This window comes from Salmo salar, chromosome ssa15, assembly GCF_905237065.1.
Source record: "Salmo salar chromosome ssa15, Ssal_v3.1, whole genome shotgun sequence".
In the NCBI taxonomy this organism is placed as follows: domain Eukaryota; kingdom Metazoa; phylum Chordata; class Actinopteri; order Salmoniformes; family Salmonidae; genus Salmo; species Salmo salar.
The window spans coordinates 38759496-38771758 of NC_059456.1; the positions used below are offsets into that span (position 1 = coordinate 38759496).

Sequence of the window (12263 nt, forward strand, 5' to 3'; positions counted from 1 at the left end):
CTGGTGGACATACAGCAAAACGTATACGCATCTGGTGGACATACAGCAAAACGTATACGCATCTGGTGGACATACAGCAAAACGTATACGCATCTGGTGGACATACAGCAAAACGTATACGCATCTGGTGGACATACAGCAAAACGTATACGCATCTGGTGGACATACAGCAAAACGTATACGCATCTGGTGGACATACAGCAAAACGTATACGCATCTGGTGGACATACAGCAAAACGTATACGCATCTGGTGGACATACAGCAAAACGTATACGCATCTGGTGGACATACAGCATAAACGTATACGCATCTGGTGGACATACAGCATAAACGTATACGCATCTGGTGGACATACAGCAAAACGTATACGCATCTGGTGGACATACAGCAAAACGTATACGCATCTGGTGGACATACAGCAAAACGTATACGCATCTGGTGGACATAGAGCATAACGTATACGCATCTGGTGGACATACAGCAAAACGTATACGCATCTGGTGGACATACAGCAAAACGTATACGCATCTGGTGGACATACAGCATAAGCCCCCAGAAATGCACTCCAATTAACCCACACAGACCAACCCGGGTCAGACCTGGGCTATAATGGTGCCAGCTGAAACATGACGGTCACTTTTTTACACACACACACACACACACACACACACACACACACACACACACACACACACACACACACACACACACACACACACACACACACACACACACACACACACACACACAATCATTATCCAGAGTTACGGCAGACTAATGTAGAAAACAAACACAGACGAGACCATGTACAACCTGAGGCTCTTACATCCTTCCACACCAACACTGCTAGAAACAGCCTGTTCCAACTGGCAATGTAGCTGAACTGAAAATGAGGACACCTTCAGGCAGGTTCTTGACAACGATTGAGAGAAGGGCTTATTTTGGATTATTTATGTGTTCACCAGGCAGCAGTCATCAAGTCTGCTCGAGCATGGACGCAACAAATGTCAATGTTTCTGGGTTATTTCTTAATTGAATTTGTGTATTTCTCATCACTCACATAAAACACTTCCCTTCCATCCAGGAAGTCACAAACCTCTTCCAGGAGCACGAGTGGGTATCGACAAAAACCTTATCAATAATAAAAGGTTAGGATTGAAAGATGTCTTACCTTGGCAGCCACAATGCTGAGGCCCATGCCATTGTGCTTCTTCAGGGTGACCGTCACAACTTCCGGTTCCTTCCGCATTTGCTGCAACGAGAGGACACAGCAGCGTTAGCTTAGGAAAAATGTACTGAAGGAGCTAGAGTGTAGTTGGTGTCAACGGGGGGGATCCGGCAAGCAGGTCAGTCAGGCTTCTACAGGGCTCTCAGAGCTGGGAGCTCTCTCCTGGACCTTTCTCAGGCAGAATGAGGCGCTGGATGAGGGAGCAGAGGGATAGGCGCAGAGCAGGGTCGTCATACAGAGAGAGAGCTGGGTTGGGGCGACCGCAATGAGAAATGGCGGGGGCTGGAGAGGAGTCAAGAATGAAAGCCACATGCGCTTGGCTCCAGAGGATCTCAATGGGATCGTTTAAAAAGAGGGCTGCCTGGGAGCAGGGTGGGGAGAGGGTGGGAGAGAGAGGGAGAGGGCAGGGCTTTCCACACAGACCGCCTCTCGTCCCTATGGCACTGAACACATTGAGACTCAACAGCCCCAAAGACACAAACAACTCTTCGCTCATCTGCTGAGCTATGCTGTACAGCCACATAGTTCAGAGACAGAGAGTGGATACAAAGCCACATTAAGTAACAGGGACCGGGAGGTACTTCTCATTGTGTGATGTGGTGCAGAACAAGTCTTTCTGAATGCCATTGGAGTGATTTCACCAAGTGCTAGAGGGCAGGGCAATGGTGATGCAGGGTTCAGCTGGCTACAATGAGGAAAGAAAACATTCATTCAGACAACAGCAATTATGCAGTAAGAGACTAACTCTTAACTCAAACAACACCTGCCAGTGAAAGCATCTTCTCCAGAGAGAGAGAGTTTTTAGTATGACAAAAGTGTGACTGCACTAGGCTAGCTACAGTAACACCTCCTGTCTGGACCTACCCGGTTGTTGTTCTCCTCGGGGATCCCCTGTCTGTCTCTGTGTGTCTTATTAACCCTGTAATGGCTGCTAACAGCGGGACTCTATGGAACACCAGAGTAGTGATTCTGGAGGAAGGCGGTGGAAACATGAGGCGGGGTGCCGGGGTCGCCCCGCCTGGCACACGACCAAGAGGCCATTAATCAAAACCTCAGCGGTGCTTAAGCGGTTTGGGCGCCCTCCTCCTCTCCCCTCCTCTGCCTGGTCCCTTTACTACTGTGGGGGCTGGGGCTAAAGCCCACCCTGAGCTGAGGTTTCAAGCATGAAAAAGGAGAGCTGGGGGGGAAAAAACAGGGCAATTATACAGGAAGCCGTGTAATTAATTTTTTTGTGTGATTAGGGTGAGAAGGGTATCATTTACTGCCATTCCAGAGCTCTCTGGTCACTTATTGGCCTCTGTGGTGTAATTGGTGTTGTTTGAAATCGAGCAGGAGGGAGTGTGTGTGTGTGTGTGTGTGTTGGGGGAGGTCTGTTAGTGTTAAGTAGAGTAGGGCAGAACGGTGATTGCATGACTGCAGCATGGGACATAAACGTTTTCCATACGATCGTTGGAAACAAGCGATGCCAAAACATTAAGCCACAAACAGAGGAGTAATTGAAATATATTCAAGCGTTATAAACAGCTAAAAGCAGCAGCCTATTCATTCCTCTGTGCTTTTCAGTTACTTAGTAATATGGTGGCTAATGTACAAGGACATGTCTGCGTCATGACTAACAGGCACTATTGTGCATGATCATGCAGCTCAATGTAATGGTGTCCTGCATAGTCCTACAGCTGTAACGGTCGGAGGGACACCTACCAGGTCTGAGTTGTCTGCAGAGAAGTGGCTGTCGCAGTCGACTCCTTCAAAGTGGATGGTCCAGGTCCCAGGGGAGCGCGGGTGAGGGGTTAGCCGACAGAATCCTGCACAGGACAAGAGAGGAAATCACAGTTGTCTTCTTCGACTTAGAACAGATCTGAGACCACAGTGACACGGCAGCAGGAACAACTCTTGGAATCTCTCTCAAACACTCTGTGATGAGGACAGGAACAAACAGCTCTCCAGTCTCCTCTTACATAGCTACTACATTCCACTGCCTACACGTCAACAGAACAAACACAGGCCAGCCCAGTTTGTACAGAACACAACCGGTGTGACATTCCGGAATAGAGTGTATTTTTGTTTCCTCCTCCACACAAGTACCTCTCTGACAAAGTGGGTCCAGGAACTCCTGGAATCCGTTGGGAATGTTCCTCACGACGTCGCAGGAGTAGCCGTCCTCGGGCAGTAGGAAGGGCAGCTGCAGGTCAGGGTCCTCCTCTAGCTGGACCTCTCGGCCGTCGCTACGGGCCAGCTCATCTGCTGTGTTCTCCGCCACGGCAACCACGTGGTCTATGAGCTCCTATGGGGGAGACACCAGACGGACCAATGGGGGTTTAGTTACATCAGAGGAGAGGGATGTGTGTAATAGCCTTTTGACTGTGTTCCTAAATATTCCACAAAGTAGAAACAGCAAGCTGGACTGGAAAAGGGAGCTAGGAAGATCAGTCAAGTGGTGAGCTTAGCTAATGTTTACCCCAAAATAACAGCTCAAACTCCAATACATTACAACTATGGGAGGAGACTTGTGTTAAGCAATAATTCAAACAGCAAACCCCTATTTCTCCACTTCAGAGTCATTCATTGTAACTCTAGTGTGTGAGTGTGCACGTGAATAGAGGAGTGTGGACGTGAATAGAGTGCGCACGTGAATAGAGGAGAGTGGACGTGAATAGAGTGCGCACGTGAATAGAGTGCGCACGTGAATAGAGGAGTGCGCACGTGAATAGAGGAGAGTGGACGTGAATAGAGTGCGCACGTGAATAGAGGAGTGCGCAGGTGAATAGAGGAGTGCGCACGCGAATAGAGGAGCGCGGACGCGAATAGAGGAGGGCGGACGCGAATAGAGGAGGGCGGACGCGAATAGAGGAGGGCGGACGCGAATAGAGGAGGGCGGACGCGAATAGAGGAGGGCGGACGCGAATAGAGGAGGGCGGACGCGAATAGAGGAGGGCGGACGCGAATAGAGGAGGGCGGACGCGAATAGAGGAGGGCGGACGCGAATAGAGGAGGGCGGACGCGAATAGAGGAGGGCGGACGCGAATAGAGGAGGGCGGACGCGAATAGAGGAGGGCGGACGCGAATAGAGGAGCGCGGACGCGAATAGAGGAGGGCGGACGTGAATAGAGGAGCGCGGACGCGAATAGAGGAGGGCGGACGCGAATAGAGGAGGGCGGACGAGAATAGAGGAGCGCGGACGCGAATAGAGGAGGGCGGACGTGAATAGAGGAGGGCGGACGCGAATAGAGGAGGCGGGACGCGAATAGAGGAGGGCGGACGCGAATAGAGGAGGGCGGACGCGAATAGAGGAGGGCGGACGCGAATAGAGGAGGGCGGACGCGAATAGAGGAGGGCGGACGCGAATAGAGGAGCGCGGACGCGAATAGAGGAGGGCGGACGCGAATAGAGGAGGGCGGACGCGAATAGAGGAGGGCGGGCGCGAATAGAGGAGGGCGGACGCGAATAGAGGAGGGCGGACGTGAATAGAGGAGGGCGGACGTGAATAGAGGAGGGCGGACGCGAATAGAGGAGGGCGGACGCGAATAGAGGAGGGCGGACGTGAATAGAGGAGGGCGGACGCGAATAGAGGAGGGCGGACGTGAATAGAGGAGGGCGGACGTGAATAGAGGAGGGCAGGCGTGAATAGAGGAGCGTGTAGTCATGTCTTACTGGGGGGATGTAAGGCTCGTCGGGAGCACAGTGGTAGTTGGTCATGAGGGCGTTGAGCTGTAGGGAGTTCAGCTTGAAGCAGGTGTTGTGGATGTTCTGCACGTCCTGCATGGAGTACTTGTCCATGGTGAGGAGAGTCGTAGCCTGGGGAGGAACAACAGAACAGAGTACAATTAATGACAGAGATGGACTTGATTTATGACAGAGAAGGACCTGTTGTCCACTCTGAACTCCTTCCCCTACAACTTTCCTTAGGCACAACGGCTCCTAAAGCATCACCCAGAGCTGCTGACAAGTATTCAATAGAAACCATTGTTCTGAGGTGGAAGAGCCTGTCCTGCCTACAGTAAGTCACCATATGGAAAACAGTGGGTAGCTAACAGGTGTGCCATGCTGGACAAAGATAGGTGGATCATACCTGTACGATGCGACTGAGGTGGCAGTCGGCGGCCAGCTCCAGGCCCTGTTTCTCTGCCCAGGCCTCGATGTGGCTGAGCTGCTGGCGGAGGATGGCGCCCCAGTAGTGTGAACACAGTCCAGAGTCAGCCTCCATCACCAGCTTGTTGAACAGCCACATGTTGATGAAGTGAAAGAGCTGGGAGAACAGCTGGATGGTCAGCGCCGCGTTGACACGGCAACGACGCAGCAGCGACATGGCGCCCGTCAGGGTGTGCAAAACATCCTCTACGCGGGGAGAGAGAGAGATGGAGGATGAGGAAGAGGGGAAGGAAGAGGAATGCCTTTTTACATTTCCACTACTGCTGGAGTACTTAGTGAATAACCAGTCTACCAAGGTTTTAGTTGATTTCTATACACTATGTCCCCACTAGAGGGCTCACTTAAAAAAAAACAAGCCGAGTGACATACGTTGTAGCTGTGAATGTAAATAAACTCGGCAAAAAAGAAACTTTTTCAGGACCCTGTCTTTGAAAGATAATTCGTAACAATCCAAATAACTTCACAGATCTTCATTGTAAAGGGTTTTAAACACTGTTTCCCATGCTTGTTCAATGAACCATAAACAATTAATGAACATGCACCTGTGGAACGGTTGTTAAGACACTAAAGCTTACAGACGGTAGGCAATTAAGGTCACAGTTATGAAAACTTCGGACACTAAAGAGGCCTTTCGACTAACTCTAAAAATCACCAAAAGAAAGATGCCCAGGGTCCCTGCTCATCTGCGTGAACGTGCCATAGGCATGCTGCAAGGAGGCATGAGGACTGCAGATGTGGCCAGGGAAATAAATTGCAATGTCCGTACTGTAAGACGCCTAAGACAGCGCTACAGGGAGACAGGACGGACAGCTGATCGTCCTCGCAGTGGCAGACCACGTGTAACAACACCTGCACAGGATCGGTACATCTGAAGGAATGAGCGTTACACCGAGGCCCGTACTCTGGAGAGGGATCGATTTGGAGGTGGAGGGTCCGTCTTGGTCTGTGGCGGTGTGTCACAGCATCATCGGACTGAGCTTGTTGTCATTGCAGGCAATCTCAACGCTGTGCGTTACAGGGAAGACATCCTCCTCCCTCATGTGGTACCCTTCCTGCAGAATCATCCTTACATGACCCTCCAGCATGACAATGCCACCAGTCATACTGCTTGTTCTGTGCGTGATTTCCTGCAAGACTACCATGGCCAGCAAAGAGCCCGGATCTCAATCACATTGAACACGTCAGGGACCTGTTGGATCGGAGGGTGAGGGCTAGGGCCATTCCCCCAGAAATGTCCGGGAACTTGCAGGTGCCTTGGTGGAAGAGTGGGGTAACATCTCACAGCAAGAACTGCCAAATCTGGTGCAGTCCATGAGGAGGAGATGCACTGCAGTACTTAATGCAGCTGGTGGCCACAACAGATACTGACTGTTACTTTTGATTTTGACCCCCCCCTTTGTTCATTGACACATTATTCAATTTCTGTTAGTCACATGTTTGTGGAACTTGTTCAGTTTATGTCTCAGTTGTTGAATCGTGTTATGTTCATACAAATATTTACACGTTAACCTGGTCTGGGCTAGGGGCCAGTATTTTCACGGCCGGATAAAAAATGTACCCGATTTAAACTGGTTACTACTCTTGCCCAGAAACGAGAATATGCATATTATTAGTAGGTTTGGATAGAAAACACTGAAGTTTCTAAAACTGTTTGAATGGTGACTGTGAGTATAACAGAACTCATACGGCAGGCAAAAACCTGAGAAAATTCCAAGCAGGAAGTGGCGTGTGTGACAATTTGTAGTTCTCCTTTTGCTTCTCTATTGAAACTACAGGATCTGTGGGGTTACATGACACTTTCTAAGGCTTCCATTGGCTCTCTAAAGCCTTCAGAAACCAGATTGAGGCGTCTCCTGTCTCTAGGCAGAGTATAGCAACTCAGTTTGTCAGTGGACTGCCTGATGACTAAGAGATTGGAAATGCACGTTCACGAGACCACGCCATTTTTTCTTTTTCTTTTTGAATGAATACAGCATTGTCCGGTTGGAATATTATCGCTATTTTACGAGAAAAATACCATAAAAATTGATTTTAAACAGTGTTTGACATACTTCTAAGTACGGTAATGGAACATTTTGAATTTTTTTGTCTCGATATGCGCTCGCGCGTTACCCTTTGGATAGTGACCTGAACGCACGAACAAAACAGAGGTATTTGGACATAACTATGGATTATTTGGAACAAAAACAACATTTCTTGTGGAAGTAGCAGTCCTGGGAGTGCATTCTGACGAAGAACAGCAAAGGTAATACAATTTTTCTAATACTAATTCTGAGTTTAGTGTTTGCCGAACTTGGCAGGTGTCAAATTAGCTAGTCGTGATGGCTGAGCTATGTACTCAGAATATTGCAAAATGTGCTTTCGCCGAAAAGCTATTTTAAAATCTGACATAGCGATTGCATAAAGGAGTTCTCTATCTATAATTCTTAGAATAATTGTTATGTATTTTGTCAACGTTTATCATGAGTAATTTTGTAAATTCACCGGAAGTTTTTGCTGGGAATGCATGCTCTGAACATCACACGCCAATGTAAAAAGCTGTTTTTGGATATAAATATGAACTTGATTGAACAAAACATACATGTATTGTATAACATAATGTCCTAGGAGTGTCATCTGATGAAGATCAAAGGTTAGTGCTGCATTTAGCTGTGGTTTGGGTTTATGTGACATATATGCTTGCTTGGGAAATGGCTGTGTGGTTATTTGTGTCTATGTACTCTCCTGACATAATCTAATGTTTTGCTTTCGCTGTAAAGCCTTTTTGAAATCGGACAATGTGGTTAGATTAACGAGAGTCTTATTTTTGAAATGGTGTAAAATAGTCGTATGTTTGAAATATTGAAATTATTGCATTTTTGAGGTTTTGTATTTCGCGCCACGCTCTTCCACTGGCTGTTGAATAGAGTGGGACGCTAACGTCCCACCTAGCCCAGACAGGTTAAGTTTGCTGAAAATAAACAGTTGACAGTGAGAGGACTTTTTATTGTTGCTGAGTTTACAAATGTAACAGTATCCCCCCACTGTGGCCTGGATGACTTTAATATATACAGTATATATACACAGTAAGAGTGTCAGACCGTGTATGAACAGAGGTGAGTCACCTATTTTGGGCCTTTGAGGGTTCTGTTCCTCTGGGTCGTCCAGGAAGGCAGGCATGTAGTTACTCAGGTCAGACTGCAGACACTGGACCAGGTACCTGAGAGAACACAACAACACATTGGTTCTGTATGGTCCACACGGATATGGATAAACAAAAGACACATACAATGCATATACATCCACCTACTTAAAGCCAAACACACATACGTTCCCTTGTCCAGAGAGCAACACGTGTCCAGAGAGCAACACGTGTCCAGAGAGCAACACGTGTCCAGAGAGCAACACACACACATAAAGACAGATATACAGAAGAATGCAGAAACGTGCACACATACACCCACAGTTCCACTGCCCTAACGGGACTTCCTCTGGAATCCCACAGTAAACCAGTGGTCTGGCCTGGCCTGCACGGCCACCGCTCTGCTCCGGAAAGACAAAGCACCAGTTGTTTCAGCTAGCTATTCCAGGGAGCAGCGAGCAGAACAGAGGGAACAGGGGAATGGGAGAGCCGTGGAAACTGTTTTTACTGGGACCTTTCACCTCTCCCCCGGCCCATACAGCCCTGCTCCAGCCTGGCCAACACAAGCCAGGCCCAAGACATTCCACATATTCACAGCTCCCCTTTGTGTTCCTGCATCCACACACAAACTCCAGAAAGGACTAGATTTACTTTCTCCAGATCCTTACATGGTCCGAGCTGAAGCAACACAATTATCTTGCTTAACCCCCTGTCCCTCGGCTACTTGTATTGCTCATGGGACAGCTCAGGCAGAAGTTAGCATGGGCCGCTAACCCCTAGCTAGGACATTGTGGACCATTTTTCCATGGGCAGCAGACATCTATATTTTGTTTTCTCACATTTTGATCTATAATTAGCATAATAATTGTCCAATCATACCATTACTCACATGTGGTTTGAGTTAGCCCTGATGGCGTACATGCAGACATGACATACACAGGACTGACAGGTTAGTGTGTGCTGCTGCACCGTGTGACTAGCACACAAACAGAGCTGGGAGCAGGATAAGGTAAAGCCTGGTCTCCAGGTCATGGGTGAGAAGGTGGGGGGCAGAGAAGTGATCAGAAGGGGGACAGGAACAAGAAGTGGGAATGATGGGGCAAAGGGGAGTGGAAAGAAGACAAACAGGGGCAGTTAAAGAGGCTGGCCAAGAAGAGGGAGGAGCATCGAACTACAGAGAGGAGAGGACCAGGGGTTAGGAAAGAGACGGGGCCAGAGGGTAGGGAGGAAGTTGGGGCACTCACTTGAAGGCCATCTGGACGAGGTGTGCCAGCACGTCCTGGGCGTCCAGTGTGATGCGCGACAGGTCCTTGTCCTGCTTGATGAAGTTGAGCAGCTCTGAGGCATTGGCCATCCAGAAAGCCAGGGACCCCGCAATGTTCTTCTGCTTCTGGAATACACCAATCACAGAGCAGGACAGAGGGAGAGAGAGAGAGCAGGGGGTCAGAGAGGAGGTACAGACAGACACGGGGTAAAGGGGGGACTCTCTCAGACTCACAGCCATGAGCAGTAGCAGCACTCCAGGGATAGACTTGTGTACCTGCCACCCTACCCCACCCCAATCCCAGACGTCCACAACCAGACACTGGCCCCCAGTTACAGCCTCTCCCAGAGGGCCACTTTTGTAGGGGGGTCCCTGTGCAGAGTAGACTACTGGATTAACAGGCTCTTTGTCATATTAAAGTTGAGGGAACAAACATATTGTACAGCTAATAGGCACAGATCTAAGATCAGCTGGCCCTCCCCCAATCCTAACCGTAACCATTTAGGGAAAACTGACGTTAGAACAGTGCCTACATGGAATTTAATTCCACTTTTATTTTCTCGCTAGCTTCTGTGTGGAGCAGTTCTCTGCACGTCCTGATATAAATGCGGTCTACTTCCTCTAGCAGTAGCTACTGCATCTCTGCACGGGGACCACATTCCACATCAACCAGTATACAAACAAATACTGGTCTGGGATGGACATTTAGCTCAGTATTTTACCCTGTGAAGCTGTTCTTGAACACCTCTGACATTTAGCAGAGATAAACAGGAGTGAACTGAACAGGCTGCTAGTGCTTTAGAGCCCAGCGTCTGGTCTGTGTGATGAGCTAATATCAATATCCCCTTAACTCAAAGAATAAGGGATCCACAAGGTCCACCCGGCTTGTCTCGGCCGGCGCTGGTCGCTGTGTATTCCGCACTCGTCTATCCCCACAACGAAACGACAACACCCCCCTTTCAGAACGGCCACAGGACAGAACGCATCCAAAAGAACAGCCATGTTAAACCACAGACAACATTTTAAATGTAGAAGGGAAAAAAATTCAACACAAGCAAAAGAAGGTTGGGGTTTGTCTCTCATCCACACTGAAGTGCAGTAAAGCATGAGGTCACATGGAAATGACAATTATTTAAATGTTGCCACAATCAGAGATTTGTTGTTTTTAGTACCAGATGTTCCAGGTTGAATGAGGGTTATTATGTTGGTGTTTTAGAGTCCAGCTGTTGGAGAAGGGATTATTTGGCGGTTTGGTTGAGGGGTTTTTGGTTTCTGTTATGGAGAAAAGAAGCATGGAGGACTGAGCGAAGCCTGCCTGAGTCGATAGAGAGATAGAGAGAGATAGAGAGAGAGAGAGAGAGATAGAGAGAGAGAGAGAGAGAGAGAGAGAGAGAGAGAGAGAGAGAGAGAGAGAGAGAGAGAGAGAGAGAGAGAGAGAGAGAGAGAGAGAGAGAGAGAGAGAGAGAGAGAGAGAGATAGAGATAGAGATAGAGATAGAGATAGAGATAGAGAGATAGAGAGAGATAGAGAGAGATAGAGAGATAGAGAGAGATAGAGAGATAGAGAGATAGAGAGATAGAGAGAGAGAGAGAGAGAGAGATAGAGATAGAGATAGAGAGATTGATAGAGATAGAGAGAGAGATAGAGATAGAGAGAGATAGAGAGAGAGAGATAGAGAGAGATAGAGAGATAGAGATAGAGAGATTGATAGAGAGATTGATAGAGAGATTGATAGAGATAGAGAGAGATAGAGAGAGATAGAGAGAGAGAGATAGAGAGAGATAGAGAGAGAGAGAGAGAGAGCTCTCTCCCCTAGCAACGTGTTAGGTGTCCTACCTGGTCCGCTTCAGGAATCTCCTGTCACAGAGGTGAGGGGGGAAACAAACAGACAAACAGACAGACATCCCACAGGACAGAGAAAGACTGTCAACAAAAGCCATGGCCTGGACAGAGATTTACACACAGGCATGTCAACACAACACAACACAGCACTCTCACACACACACGGTCATGTGAAATACACATGAACTCCACTTTGGTAGTGTATTGGAAATGCTTTTTCCTTTAAAAATAGCAAGAGAAGGCACAGACTCTACCGGCAGAAACTAGTATTGAATGTAACCACAATTATGTTCCCTGTAGGAGGCAGGGACATTGCTGTGCAGATTTGATTATTTAAGGAACACAGATTAAATTTCCAATGTCCCTCATGGAGGTTTAAGACTTGGATTTCCAAAATCATCAGGATAAAAATCCATCTTTAAATGGATTTAATGACTGTAAGCCTGATTTCTATAAGACACACACAGAGCAACGCAGACAGATTTCCCTAATGCTCCTGCACGTGTGTGTGTGTGTGTGTGTGTGTGTGTCTGTGACAGACACTGTCAGTGTGTAGACAGATAATCATCTATTAACAGACTACAATCTGTATGTAAATTGAGAGTGTCTTTAAGGTTGTACAGTGACAGGATGAGGAATCCCATTAAGACTGACCTGA

General features: G+C 48.1%; 1 protein-coding gene across 20 annotated transcripts in view; it reads right to left on the reverse strand.

Annotated features, from left to right (window-relative positions):
* afdna (afadin, adherens junction formation factor a) overlaps positions 1 to 12263 on the reverse strand; it is a 135380-nt gene that overhangs the window by 35610 nt on the left and 87507 nt on the right. For 12 of the 20 annotated variants that reach the window (XM_045695695.1, XM_045695696.1, XM_045695704.1 and 9 more), the window contains 8 exons: positions 11600 to 11620; positions 9744 to 9889; positions 8483 to 8577; positions 5299 to 5564; positions 4881 to 5024; positions 3315 to 3513; positions 2931 to 3034; positions 1173 to 1253 (listed from right to left, as the gene is read on the reverse strand). In XM_045695695.1, coding sequence (XP_045551651.1) covers positions 1173 to 1253; positions 2931 to 3034; positions 3315 to 3513; positions 4881 to 5024; positions 5299 to 5564; positions 8483 to 8577; positions 9744 to 9889; positions 11600 to 11620 — 1056 coding nt within the window. The remainder of the gene's footprint in view (positions 1 to 1172; positions 1254 to 2930; positions 3035 to 3314; positions 3514 to 4880; positions 5025 to 5298; positions 5565 to 8482; positions 8578 to 9743; positions 9890 to 11599; positions 11621 to 12263) is intronic. The other 8 variants (XM_045695712.1, XM_045695708.1, XM_045695713.1 and 5 more) reach the window with 2 other exon arrangements.